At 45.2% G+C, this 12,208-nt stretch overlaps 1 protein-coding gene, 1 long non-coding RNA gene and 1 other non-coding gene across 3 annotated transcripts; 2 read left to right on the forward strand and 1 right to left on the reverse strand.

Moving 5' to 3' along the window:
• The first annotated feature begins 275 nt into the window (after positions 1–275).
• LOC112086260 lies at positions 276–382 on the forward strand. The gene has a single exon (XR_002899382.1). It is a non-coding gene; the product is annotated as a small nucleolar RNA R71 (small nucleolar RNA).
• Positions 383–3,082: 2,700 nt separating this feature from the next.
• Positions 3,083–5,825, reverse strand: LOC112086229. The gene is made up of 3 exons (XR_002899371.1): positions 5,158–5,825; positions 4,748–4,886; positions 3,083–4,627 (listed from the first exon to the last, which is right to left on the reverse strand). It is a non-coding gene; the product is annotated as an uncharacterized LOC112086229 (long non-coding RNA).
• A 1,425-nt stretch (positions 5,826–7,250) lies between these two features.
• Positions 7,251–11,444, forward strand: LOC112086238. The gene has a single exon (XM_024155148.1). It carries the CDS (start codon positions 7,251–7,253, stop codon positions 11,442–11,444), a length of 4,194 nt encoding a protein of 1,397 aa, XP_024010916.1.
• Positions 11,445–12,208: the final 764 nt, after the last annotated feature.

The raw sequence follows: 12,208 nt of genomic DNA on the forward strand, positions 1-12,208 counted from the left end.
TTGGCTTTTGAGTCGCCATCAGAACTTTGTCAAGCTTGCTCTGAAGCTCTCTGATATCCTTTTTCATACGCTGTTCTTCACCAGAGCCCTCTGTACGGTTTGCTCTATCAAAGTCGTCGCCATAAGTATCATTAGACATGGCTAGGTTCTCGACTAGTTCCATTGCCGCATTGATCTCCTTCCCAAGAAAATTTCCATTTGAAGCTGTATCGAGTTGGTTTCTGATCTTGGGGAGTGCACCTCGGTATAAAGTACTCAAGAGGGATGCCTCTGAGAAGCCGTGGTGTGGGCATTGGTTAGTATAGCTTCTAAACCGTTCCCAAGCTTCGCTAAAGCTCTCGTTGTTGTGCTGTGTGAAGCTTGAGATTTGGTTTCTGAGCTTAGCCGTGCGTGATGTGGAAAAGAACTTTGATAAGAACGCTAGTTTACACTGCTCCCAGGTTTGTATAGAACCCCTCGGGAGGTTCTTTTCCCACTGGTGAGCTTTATCACCGAGGCTGAATGGGAACAAGCGTAGCTTGAAGCTATCTTCCGAGACACCATTGATCTTAGTTAGGTCGCAAACCCGATCAAACTGATCTAGATGCTCAAGAGGGTCTTCTCCGGCTAGACCGTGGAACTTTGAGTTCTGCACCATGTTGAGTAGGGAAGCTTTAACTTCAAAGTTGTTGTTTTGAACCGGTGGAGCTTGAATCCCAGCTCGGTATTGGTGCGCATTAGCTCGGTCGTTCTCTCCAACAAAGACCGGAGGAGGTTGTCTCTGAGCTTGTGGCGGTGGCGGATGAACATGGTGGGCTTGTTGCTCGTTTCTATTAGCTTGTTGTTGGTTTTGCTGAGCAAGCCTTTCGTTCCTCTGAGCATGTTGTTGGTTAACATAAGCTTGTTGTTCATTCCTGCCTGCCTGCGCCTGATTAGCATGAGCCTGGTGTTCGGCTTCGTGAGCCTGTTGCTCGATCCTTTGCTGTTCTGCCATTCCAAGTCGTTCAAAATGCCGTTCCCTCTCGCGAGCTCGCCTCTCAATCTTGTTGATGTTGTCGTCGTACGGTAGAGGCGGTTCTGTGCTCCGAGACCTGGTTTTCATGCACCTGAAAGCAACACAAGAACTTGCAAAGAAGTGAGTAAAACAAAGAAAGGTAAAATCTTGAACTCAAGAACAAACAAAAGACTAATGCTCCGACAAGTTGGCAACGGCGCCAATTGATAGTTAAGAGATTTTAGGTCTCAGGGCTATCAATCCCCTTTGTCGAAGTAGCACAAAGAGGTATCAATCCAGACAAGTCAACGAGACACTAGACTATGATGTTTGTTCATTTAAGTCAAGACAAAAGGTGAAGGTTTCGAACTAAGCTAAGTGACAAACGACTAAGCATGAAAGGTAAATCAAATGATTAGATCTAAACAGAGACAGGATGCAAATAATAGCTAAACGATTCAGATGATGATAATATGTAATAAAGCAAGGGACTTTAGACGAGATACTTGATTCGGGTGCTTCCAAGTTCAACTAGTTGGTTAATGAATCAAAACATCAAGCGGTTTCATTTAACTTTGAACTCAAGGCATGTTAATCTTCTCATGAAAGTATTAAGCATCTAAACTGATTCTCCTTCATACCAAAAATGTCTTTTGAGAAGCATCGAATCAATCAGCAATAAGAGTCAGTTCAAAAATGTCATTTAAGAGAACAAACTATCACTCTCGCGATGAAAGACTCTTAAACCCATAACCGAGTGGTTCAAACATTTCTACAAACACTTTTGATGCAAGATATGTCTCAGATCTGAACCTCAAGTGATGTGCTTGGATCCAGCCTAGAGATCTCGTCGGTTAAGGAATGAAACATGCAAGACTAGACACCTAAACCCACTAATCTACCTTGAAAGCACCCTAATCTACTCATCTAAAGCCGCTTAAACGACTACTCACTAATCATAACGAGCTCATTAAGTCTTTTGCAAGGCGTGTAGCTAGTCATGATGAGGAGTTTAATGATAGATGACAAAAGAAAATAAAGAAAGAACAAGATTTCTGATGCAAAAACGAGATATCAGATTAGAATAATCAAGTTTTACCAAAGAGGCAAGTTCTTAAAGCTAAAAACAGATAAGAGATAAGATTCTTAGGTTTTTAGTCTCAAAATGTATATATAGCAAAGGTAAAGTGTCGCGGGTCAGCCCGGAACAAACCGGGTACTGAACCGCGTTCTTGGGCTGATGGGTGAGTGCCACGGTGTGTCGGAGAGTGAAGCCGAGGTCTTCATGTCGAGGAGCGCACATGAGTCCAGATCCAAATGAAGATCTCGTGAAGAACACGTCAAGAACATGCATGAACCCTAGTCTTTGATCCATCTTCACGTGTGTGTTTTTGAGCAGCTTTGTTCTTGATTCTGCACTTGTGACAATGGACCTCGGGATAAAATGCTGAGGCGCTTGGACGTCGAGGGGCTCGGGAGAACAGGGTCCGGCATGCACGCCGAGGTCGCTACACCGAGGTGCATGTTCAACACTTAGTCGTTTCCAGCTCCTTTCTTACGTGTGCATGCCTTGATCCCAACGTGCCGAGGTATCTGTACAAGGCCTAGCTCAGGATACTTCCAAAATATGAGCCTCGACTTGGCCGATGTCGAGGTAATGATGCCGAGCTCTGAAGAAACACTTAGCGCGTATCGCAACATATTTGGGCCCGTATCGACCATGTCGCCTTCCGGCGGCAGTAACTTTCGAATGCTCTGAGACCAGTTTCATAGTTAAGGTGACTCAATAAACTCGAACTTTGGTGAAGAAACCGTCGGAGCTTGGGTAGTGGAAGTCTTCCTGGACTTCACATCTTTGAACCGCATCGAAATCACCGGAAAATAAGCTGTTCGGACCGATGTGAACTCCGGAGACTTTATCTTTCAAACCACTCGTCCGAGTTGAGCGATCCCTACTGTTCTGAAAAGGTCTTTCACAGATCTCAAACTTTGATGAAGACCGGGTAAGCTGATTTGGTCCAGAAAGGCTCCGTCCGCCGTGACCTTTGTACTTCGCCGTTCAGTTCTCGGATGCGCGTAATGTTGATGTATCTTCCGGAAGCTGTATCTTTCTCCCTACTGGTCCGAATTGGATGATTCTAACTGTTCTGGGATCTTTGTTTTATTATCTCCAACTTTGCTGAAGACCCCGCCAACTGATTCGGACCGGAAGGTTCCCCGGATTTCTGATCTTTGAATTGCGCAGACAAGGACAGATTTTGGTCGAGAAAAGCTTCCCGCGGTAAGAAAAATGACCGAGGGCTGTGTACCGCGGTGAGCTTTTTGGTCGTAAAAATTCTTTCGCCTCGGCCAAAACTCGACCCGCGGTATTAACGCCTGATCTTCGACCCAGGCTGACTTTGGTCGATCGGTACGGACTTTGGTCGGTGCTGAACGATCGGTAAGCTTTTTGGTCGAGGTTGGACGATCGGTAAGGATTTTGGCCGGTAATGAGCGATCGGTAAGGATTTTGACCGAGGTTTCTGTCCGTCCGGTACGCGATTTGGCCGAGAAATTCCTCCAAGCGGTTTTCACCATTTTTGACCGTTTTCTTCACCGTCTTCTTCTCTGCTCCTCTTCTTAAGCTCCAAATGACTCCCAAAGCACCTGATAAAGACCTCAAAACATGCAAAACTCTTTGGGACCTAATGCAAGCCCTAAATCCTATTTTCATGCCTAAAGACTCAATTTACATGGGAAAACACATGATGAGGACTCTAAAATGCACTCTAAATGATGTAAAATATAGGGATATGAGGACGAGCTTGCATAACTCTCTTTTCTTTTTTTCCCCTTGGTGAATATCTCTCCAAGTTCGCCAAGTCCGTAAGGGTGTCTATTGTCATCTGTTTCAGCAGACTAAGTCAACAACAAAAACAAATTCACTAGAATCAATCAACTCGTATTATAACTTACATTTGTTTCATCCAAACAAACGCATAAAAAAAAAAGAGAAACTGAAAAATGACCAGAAAGCAAACATATCGAACTAAGATAGTAAGAAGAGTGAAAACCAAACTACTAATTAAACATCTTAAAAACGAAACATTTCCAAACAAAAGAGGGACTGCATAAATCTGAATTGGCCAGAATCAAGTTCAAAACTCAAAAAAAGAAAAGATCCAATGCAAAATGAAAATCGTTAATTTCCAAATACTGAAACAGAGAGACTTCAGTTGAAAAATCAGACCAACAGAAGACCTCAGCAAAAATCAGATGAGAGCAAACGAACAAGAACAAAAAAACAACGAAAGCTAAACTTTAAAAAACAGACCAAAACAAGAGAATGTAAGATCAAAACTAAAACAATCAACATCAAGTATTCTTGCTGTGCAAAACAAAGACATTAATATGCTAAGAAGAGGTAGACAAAACCGAAATTACCTTAAGAAATACCTCATTCTTTTCTTGTAGGGTCTGATGATTTGATTGTTCAGATGAATTCTCCGAAGTTTCTCGACCATCTTCATCCATTTGAGTTACTATCTCTTCTAAGTTCCTCTCAGAAGTCTCAGCTACCCTTGTTGCCTTTTGATCAACGAAAGTTCCATCTGCCCTTCTATGTGTTTTCCTAAACACTTTTCCAAGCGTGACAGGACACCCTGTTTCTTCCTCCTATGATGATACAAAAACAATTTAATCATGATACGAAAACAGTTTAATCATTATGTGAAGTGTAATATCATTTTATGTTATGCAGATATATATGTGGATGCAGATAACATGTGATTTTACCGGATCTAGAGAATGTTCCTGAACAGATCTGTTCCTCAAGCCCACTGTATTATTGTGCAGGGATGACCGTGTTGTTGTCTCCTCTTTGAGACAAAAACACTAATGCAAACGCCATGGCTGCGACAAAAACAAACCAAGACTAAAAGAAACCAAGAACTAAGTAATGAAAATTCACAAACAAACAAGGACAAAGATACCGCTGATTATTATCCACAACATAAATATAACTCAGACATAGCGAGTATCATTTAAAAAGTATTATAAAGATCTTCAAATTAGCTTGATTAAGTGTTATGTATATAATGAATATAAGGACAATTAGTTTGAAAGTTATGAGAGTTATGAAAACAGGAGACTTTCAAACAATAAGCAAATGAATTAGCATCTATTGCAATCACAAAATCACTAACCATGTGTTCTGAACGTCGGGAAGAGGCTGTGGACTCAAGATGGGTAGATGTTCTCGGCCAGGGAGAGCCAAAAAATCATCTAACATTCGTTGGTAGTCCGGTTGTGGCAGCAACGGATCATTAGGATGAGGAGGTTGCTGCTCTTGCATCTGAACCGGTGGCGGTTGTTGTTGGGGAACATAAACCCGCGGCGGTTGTTACTGGGGAATCAGAACCAGCGGCTGTTTACTGGGGTATCAGAACCGGCAGCGTTTGTTGCTGGGTTGTGGCTGGGAATTAGAGAATTGCGGCTGTGGATTAGAGAGTTGAGGCTGTGGATTAGAGAATTGCGGCTGTGTGGTTGAAGGATATTGTGATGGAAGAGTTGGTCTTGATGGCTGCAAAACGGATGCCGTCGCATCAGACGACCGGTTGGACGCGTGAAAAGAGGAGCCAACACCACCATTTGATCTCCCACCTGAGCTTAATCGGCCATCAGCGCTGGTTTTAGCGCCCGACCTGTACCTACTTTCCCCTAGGCATTAGTTAGAAGTTACAAACAGAATTGATAGAGAAGAGAAGAAAATTAAGAGATGAATTGGAAGAGAAGGGAAGATTAAGGTTGAGGAAGGAAATTTTCGGAGATTAAAAGAAAAGGGTTAAGAGAGGAGATTGAAAGAGGTTTCGGTGTGTCCAGAAGCGGAAAAGATAGAGAAAGGATTTTAATTAGACATTGTGAATAACGAAGAAGTTCCAAAAGAGTCGCAATTATTGGTTGCAAATAAAAAAAAATGGTGGGAAAATTGCCGCGTAAAATTTCACCAAATTTTTCAGAACATCTAATATGGTCGCAAAATTGTGGGTCATTTGCTACTGTTTTGTGACTGTGAAATCAATTAACATCAAAATAGTCTCAAAATTGTCATAAAGTGCAACTATTTTGTGACTAATTTGTGGAGTCGCAAGTCTATAAAACTTTTAGAATCTAGAATAGCAAAAAAAATACATCACAATTATTTTTATTATAGTTTTAATACTCTAACTACTATTTAAAGACAAAGTTAAGTTATGGTAAGTACAGTTTTAAAACTGTCTACATTTCAAAATCATTCCTTTTGAAAACCTATATACATGTACTACATGTTTTGAGAATTGTTAAACATAAGTAAAAAAATTTAAAATTTTAATGTATTTCTTTCCATTATCAAGATTAATATATAAAGTAATTCAAATCTTTGTAAAAACATACAAATTAAGATTTTCATAATTTTATATTTGATCATTTTTCTGATTCCCAGAAAGTATCTAAGTCTGGGGGAATAATTGTTCACATACAAAGGAAGAAGGATTAGGAAACAACATCTGGCAAGAAGAAGTGACTGAAAATTGCGGTCATCAACAGGTCCTTATCTCTCTTGCGGTTTTGCATAATATCTTACATCCTCCATATTCACCAGGTAACCCAAAACACTTTATCTCCACCACTTAAACAGCCCTTTTGTTGGAGGTGAAAACCGCACCCCGGTTTTCTCCGGTACAAACCGAGATCGGCAAACCATAAGCCCGGTTTACGAAGGAACGTACCGAGAAAAGATGGGCCGAGCGGAGGCTGGTCGAATACGGCCCATTAGGCCAAGGTCGGTGAGAAACCTCTCGAAGGAATAGAGGGTTTCCCTGAGCTCGGTCAAAACAGGAAAGTTTCCTGATGGAAAAAAGGAAACTTTGGAGAGAAAAGGAAAGGAACCGAGAGAAAAGGAAACTCCTCTCGGTCCCATATCGTCTAAGGCGTGCTCGAGGACCGACTTAGGAGATATATGTAAAGGGAGATGAATCGACACCAGAGAACACAAGATATTCCCAAGAAGACTTAAAGACTGAGAGCTCAATACGCTAGTTTCTTAGTCGTCTTAAGTCTTAGTTCGCTATTATTTATCTGAATAACCGAACTCAGTTGTATTTTGCTTGATTCAATCCAATAAAAACCGAGTTTCCGATCTAAAAGTACTGTTTTGTCCCTGGTCGATATTTGCATATCAACAATTGGCGCGCCAGGTAGGGGGCCTTAAACAGATTTCTCAAGTTTTAGATTGGACTTCGGAAAGATTGAATCAGCGATGGCAGACCAAGCCAACATTCACGAAGAAGGAAACCCTCTCGGTGGAGACAACGCTAACGCCCCAACAGAACAAGGAGGAGGAACTCCTGGAGAAAGCACTGGAACTGTAGCCGGCCAAACCCCCGCAGCCGTAGGAGGTTATGGAACCGAACTACTGCTCCAAGTGTTCAATGCTCAGTTTGAGGCCATCAACAAAAGAAGCGAGGAGCGCTTCAGTCAGATGGCGGCACAGATCGCCGAGCTCAGTCAAGCACGAACTCCTCTTCGAGTTCGGAACATCATAGACGATCTTAATACTGACGGAGATCCATCCGGAACTATGAGGTCTGCCGCAGTCGGGTCAGCGAATGCACCAGCGTCGGATTTAAGCCGAGACGCCGAGTTTGAAGCAATGAAGGCACAGCTTCACGATATCACCTCAAAAATACACCAAGCCACGAGCGCGGCTCCGGAAATCGAGCGCGTCATTCAGGAGACGCAGAAGACACCCTTCACACCGCGCGTAGCAGGGACGCCGGTCAAGCACATGGAGAAACTAAAGATAAAAATCTACGAAGGTAACTCTGACCCCCGACACTTTTTGACATCGTTCGGCATCTGCATGAACCGATACCAATTCAAGTCCGCCGAAGAAAGAGACGCGGTTCAGTGCCAACTGTTTGTGGAAAGTCTGGGAGGAGTAGCCCTCGACTGGTTCTCGCGACTCGAAGCCAATTCAATCGACAACTACAAGGAATTAACGACGGCTTTCGTCAAACACTTCTCCATGTTCATTGGACAGAACACCAAGAACTCCGAGCTCTGGCAAATAGCCCAAGGACCAAGCGAGAGCCTCCGTGATTTCATCAAGCGCTTCAAGACGATCGTCGCCAATTGTACGATTAGCGACGAAGCCGCTCTCTTATGTCTTCAGAAAGGAGCTTGGATAAAGACTAGCTTCCGGAGCGCGATCACTCATAACCCTCCACAGACATTAGAAGACGCGTTGCACCGAGCTAATACCTACATTGCCGAAGAGGAAGAAGAAGCCGCTTACGAGCAGAGTTATTCAACAAAGCAACCCAAACGTCCAAAAACCGCAACTAATGAGCCGCAATCAGGATACGGTCGAGGGTATGAGAATCGCAAGAAGTTCTATGCTAATGCAATCCAACAACCGAACAAACAATGGAACAATAAGTGGGTCCGTGGCGAAGAAGATCAAGACGAATCATTGTTCTGCGAGTTCCATAACCGTAGAGGCCACAGCACCAAAGAATGCAGACATCTGCGAGAATACCTACTCGGCCTATATCGAAAGGAACCAATCTCGGTCGATGATCTCCGACGTTCGAACGTGTCTAAGAGCGGCGGGCAACTTTCAATTGACGATCTCCGTCGTTCACATATGCCTCGACCAAACAATGAACAGCTTGAGAAAGCACTCGCCAAAGATCCACCAACTCCACCGGCTTTACCGACACTACCACCGCCACCACCGAATCCACCTGTTTTGCCCGAGCAACAGAAACGGAATCGTGATGACCGAGCACCAGAGAATCACGCTCCTAAGGCGCGGAAACGCGTCAACATGATAATGGGGGCCATCGAAGCTTGCAGTTATTCGGTCCGAGCCATCAAAGAGTACAGCAGACAGGCCGCCAGCGCGCCCAAAGCCCCGCATGATCCGCCGAAGGGAACGCCCTTGGTATTTACCGAGGCCGATACAATCGGGCTGCATAAACCACATAACGACGCTCTCGTTGTCGAGCTGCTCCTCGATGACGTCAAAGTTAGCCGCATTCTGGTCGATACGGGCAGCTCGGTTAACGTTATCTTCAAGGAAGCACTTGACCAACTCGAGTTGGCATCAGATAGGATTGAACCGTTTATCGAACCACTTACCGGATTCGATGGAGAACGTTGTATGACGGTCGGCATGGTCAACATTCCAATCTACGTCGGCGGAGTCGCAAAGATTATCCAGTTCCTTATCCTCGATAAACCGGCGATCTACAACGCTATTCTCGGAACACCTTGGCTACACGCAATGAAAGCAGTCGCCTCGACGTACCATCAATGCCTAAAGTTCCCGACTCCCGACGGTGTTTACACTCTCCGAGGAAACCAAGCCGTTGCTCGATCATGCTACATAAACGAGTGCAGATATCATTCGGCCAACCAAGCCTGTGTTATTAGCTCGTTAGGACCGACTGACAAGCTCATCGTCCAGAATACAAAACCTAAACAAGAGTCGATCGTTCAAGTTTGCATCGACGAACTAAGGCCAGAATGTCAAGTCGGAATCGACGCCGAGCTCGACCCAGTCATCCGCGAGCCACTCATTCACTTTCTGAAACAGCATTCATCGACCTTCGCTAGGTCGGCAGAAGATATGCCCGGGATTGATCCACATATCGCGTGTCACGAGCTCAACATTGATCCAACGTATAAGCCAATCAAGCAGAAACGCCGAAAGCTCGGACCAGAGAAAGCACAAGCCGTGAACGATGAGGTCGAGCATTTACTCAAAGCCGGATCCATCACCGAAGTCAAATACCCTGATTGGTTAGCAAACCCCGTGGTCGTAAAGAAGAAGAATGGTAAATGGAGGATCTGCGTCAACTTTACCGACCTCAATAAGGCGTGTCCGAAATATAGCTTTCCGTTGCCTCATATCGATCGCCTCGTGGAAGCAACTGCCGGGAACGAACTACTCTCGTTTATGGACGCGTTCTCTGGGTACAATCAGATTCTAATGCACCCGCAAGATCGGGAGAAGACATCGTTCATCACGGATCGTGGCATCTACTGCTACAAGGTCATGCCCTTTGGCCTGAAAAATGCTGGAGCAACGTATCAACGACTGGTAAACCGGATGTTCGCAAGCCAGCTCGGGCGAACTATGGAAGTTTACATCGATGATATGCTCGTAAAGTCACTCGTCGCCTCCGATCATGTCGGCCATCTTCGCACATGTTTTGATATCTTGGATCAGTATGGTATGAAGCTAAATCCAACTAAGTGTACGTTCGGCGTGACATCTGGAGAGTTCCTCGGATACATTGTTACATGGCGAGGCATTGAAGCTAATCCAAAGCAGATCGCCGCTATTCTCGAGCTCCCGTCACCAACAACCAAACGTGAAGTTCAGCGACTTACCGAACGGATCGCAGCACTTAATCGATTCATATCCAGATCGACGGATAAGTGCTTACCTTTCTACCAACTTCTTCGCGGTAACAAGCATTTCGAATGGAATGAGAAGTGTGAGGAAGCCTTCGCCGAGCTAAAGAAATACTTGTCCACTCCTTCAGTTTTATCCAAACCAGAAACCGGCGAGACACTTTATCTTTACATCGCGATTTCAGAATTCGCAGTCAGCAGTGTTCTCGTTCGAGAAGATCGCGGCGAACAGAAGCCAATTTTCTACACAAGCAAGTCCCTCGATGGATCGGAGTATCGCTATCCGACTTTGGAGAAATTCGCCTTTGTCGTGGTCATTTCAGCACGGAAGCTACACCCGTACTTCCAGTCTCACGCGATCGTGGTCCTAACCAATTACCCTCTTCGTACTTTCCTTCATAGCCCAAGTCAGTCCGGACGACTCGCTAAGTGGGCTATCGAACTCAGTGAATATGACATCGAATACCGCGGCAGAACAGCAACGAAGTCTCAAGTCCTAGCAGATTTCTTGGTCGAACTCCCACCGGAGCTCGTCGAAGATAAGCCGGTCGTACAACCCTGGATTCTTCACGCCGATGGTTCATCGTCCCATAAAGGATCCGGAGTCGGAATTCGTCTAAAATCACCCGAAGGAGAAGTTATCGAGCAGTCGTTTCGTCTCGGCTTCCCAGCATCCAACAACGAAGCCGAGTACGAAGCATTGATTGCCGGACTACAACTAGCCAAAGGCATCGGCGCCGAGAACGTACACGCCTACTGCGACTCTCAACTCGTGGCTAACCAGTTTCACGGCGAATACGAGGCCAAGAACGACCGCATAGACGCATACCTCAAAGTCCTTAAGGATGTCGCTTCGGAGTTCTCTACCTTCGAGCTTACAAAGATACCCCGAGATGAGAATGCAACCGCCGACGCCTTAGCCGCTCTCGCGACTAATTCCGATCCTGACCTTCGGCGAACCATCCCAATTGCGGCAATTGAGCGACCAAGTATCGAGCCCGCTCCGAACTGCAATATCATTACATGACGACGTGACTACGAAAACCAACCCAATCTCGCCCCACCACTCACCCGGAAGACGAAACCCAAAGAGGTCATTCCCGATCACGACAACGATATGGACGAGCTTAATGGTAATGAATCCGATCCTGAAGACGAATCTGAAGGACAACACGTTCCAATCGATATCGAAGCCGAAGGCGAGGACGAACCCGAAGATTGGACCTTAGAAATCGTGGGATACATCGGAGACGGAACTGTTCCTGCTGATAAATGGGCAGCTCGGCGCCTTAAGGCTCGCGCAGCTCGATATATGGTCATTAAAGGTACTCTTATCAGATGGGATGCTTCCGGTGTACTTTTGACTTGTGTTCACGGCAACGACATCATGGAAGTAATGCAGAAGGTTCACGAAGGAGAAGGAGGCAATCACTCCGGAGCTCGGTCTTTGGCATTCAAGATCAAAAAAGCTGGCTATTACTGGCCCACTATGCTCTCTGATTGCGAGAAGTATACGGCACGCTGCGAGAAGTGCCAACGTCATGGTCCGATGATCAATCTTCCTACCGAGCTCCTGATGACCTCGACCGCACCATATCCTTTCATGCGCTGGGCAATGGACATCATCGGTCCCTTTCGCCGATCTACAACCCAGAAGCAGTATGTTCTGGTCGTCACGGATTACTTCACCAAATGGGTCGAAGCCGAAGCATACCCCGAGATCCATGGAATTGATGTCAAGAAGTTCGTCTGGAAGTTCATCATCTGCCGACACGGAGTCCCGTACGAGAT

This window comes from Eutrema salsugineum, unplaced genomic scaffold (genome assembly GCF_000478725.1).
Source record: "Eutrema salsugineum unplaced genomic scaffold, Eutsalg1_0 scaffold_21, whole genome shotgun sequence".
Classification (NCBI taxonomy): domain Eukaryota; kingdom Viridiplantae; phylum Streptophyta; class Magnoliopsida; order Brassicales; family Brassicaceae; genus Eutrema; species Eutrema salsugineum.

What these genes read in the sequence shown, in the direction of transcription:
- LOC112086238 (XM_024155148.1), top strand. Translation starts at nt 7,251, where the DNA reads ATGGCAGACCAAGCCAACATTCACGAAGAAGGAAACCCTCTCGGTGGA.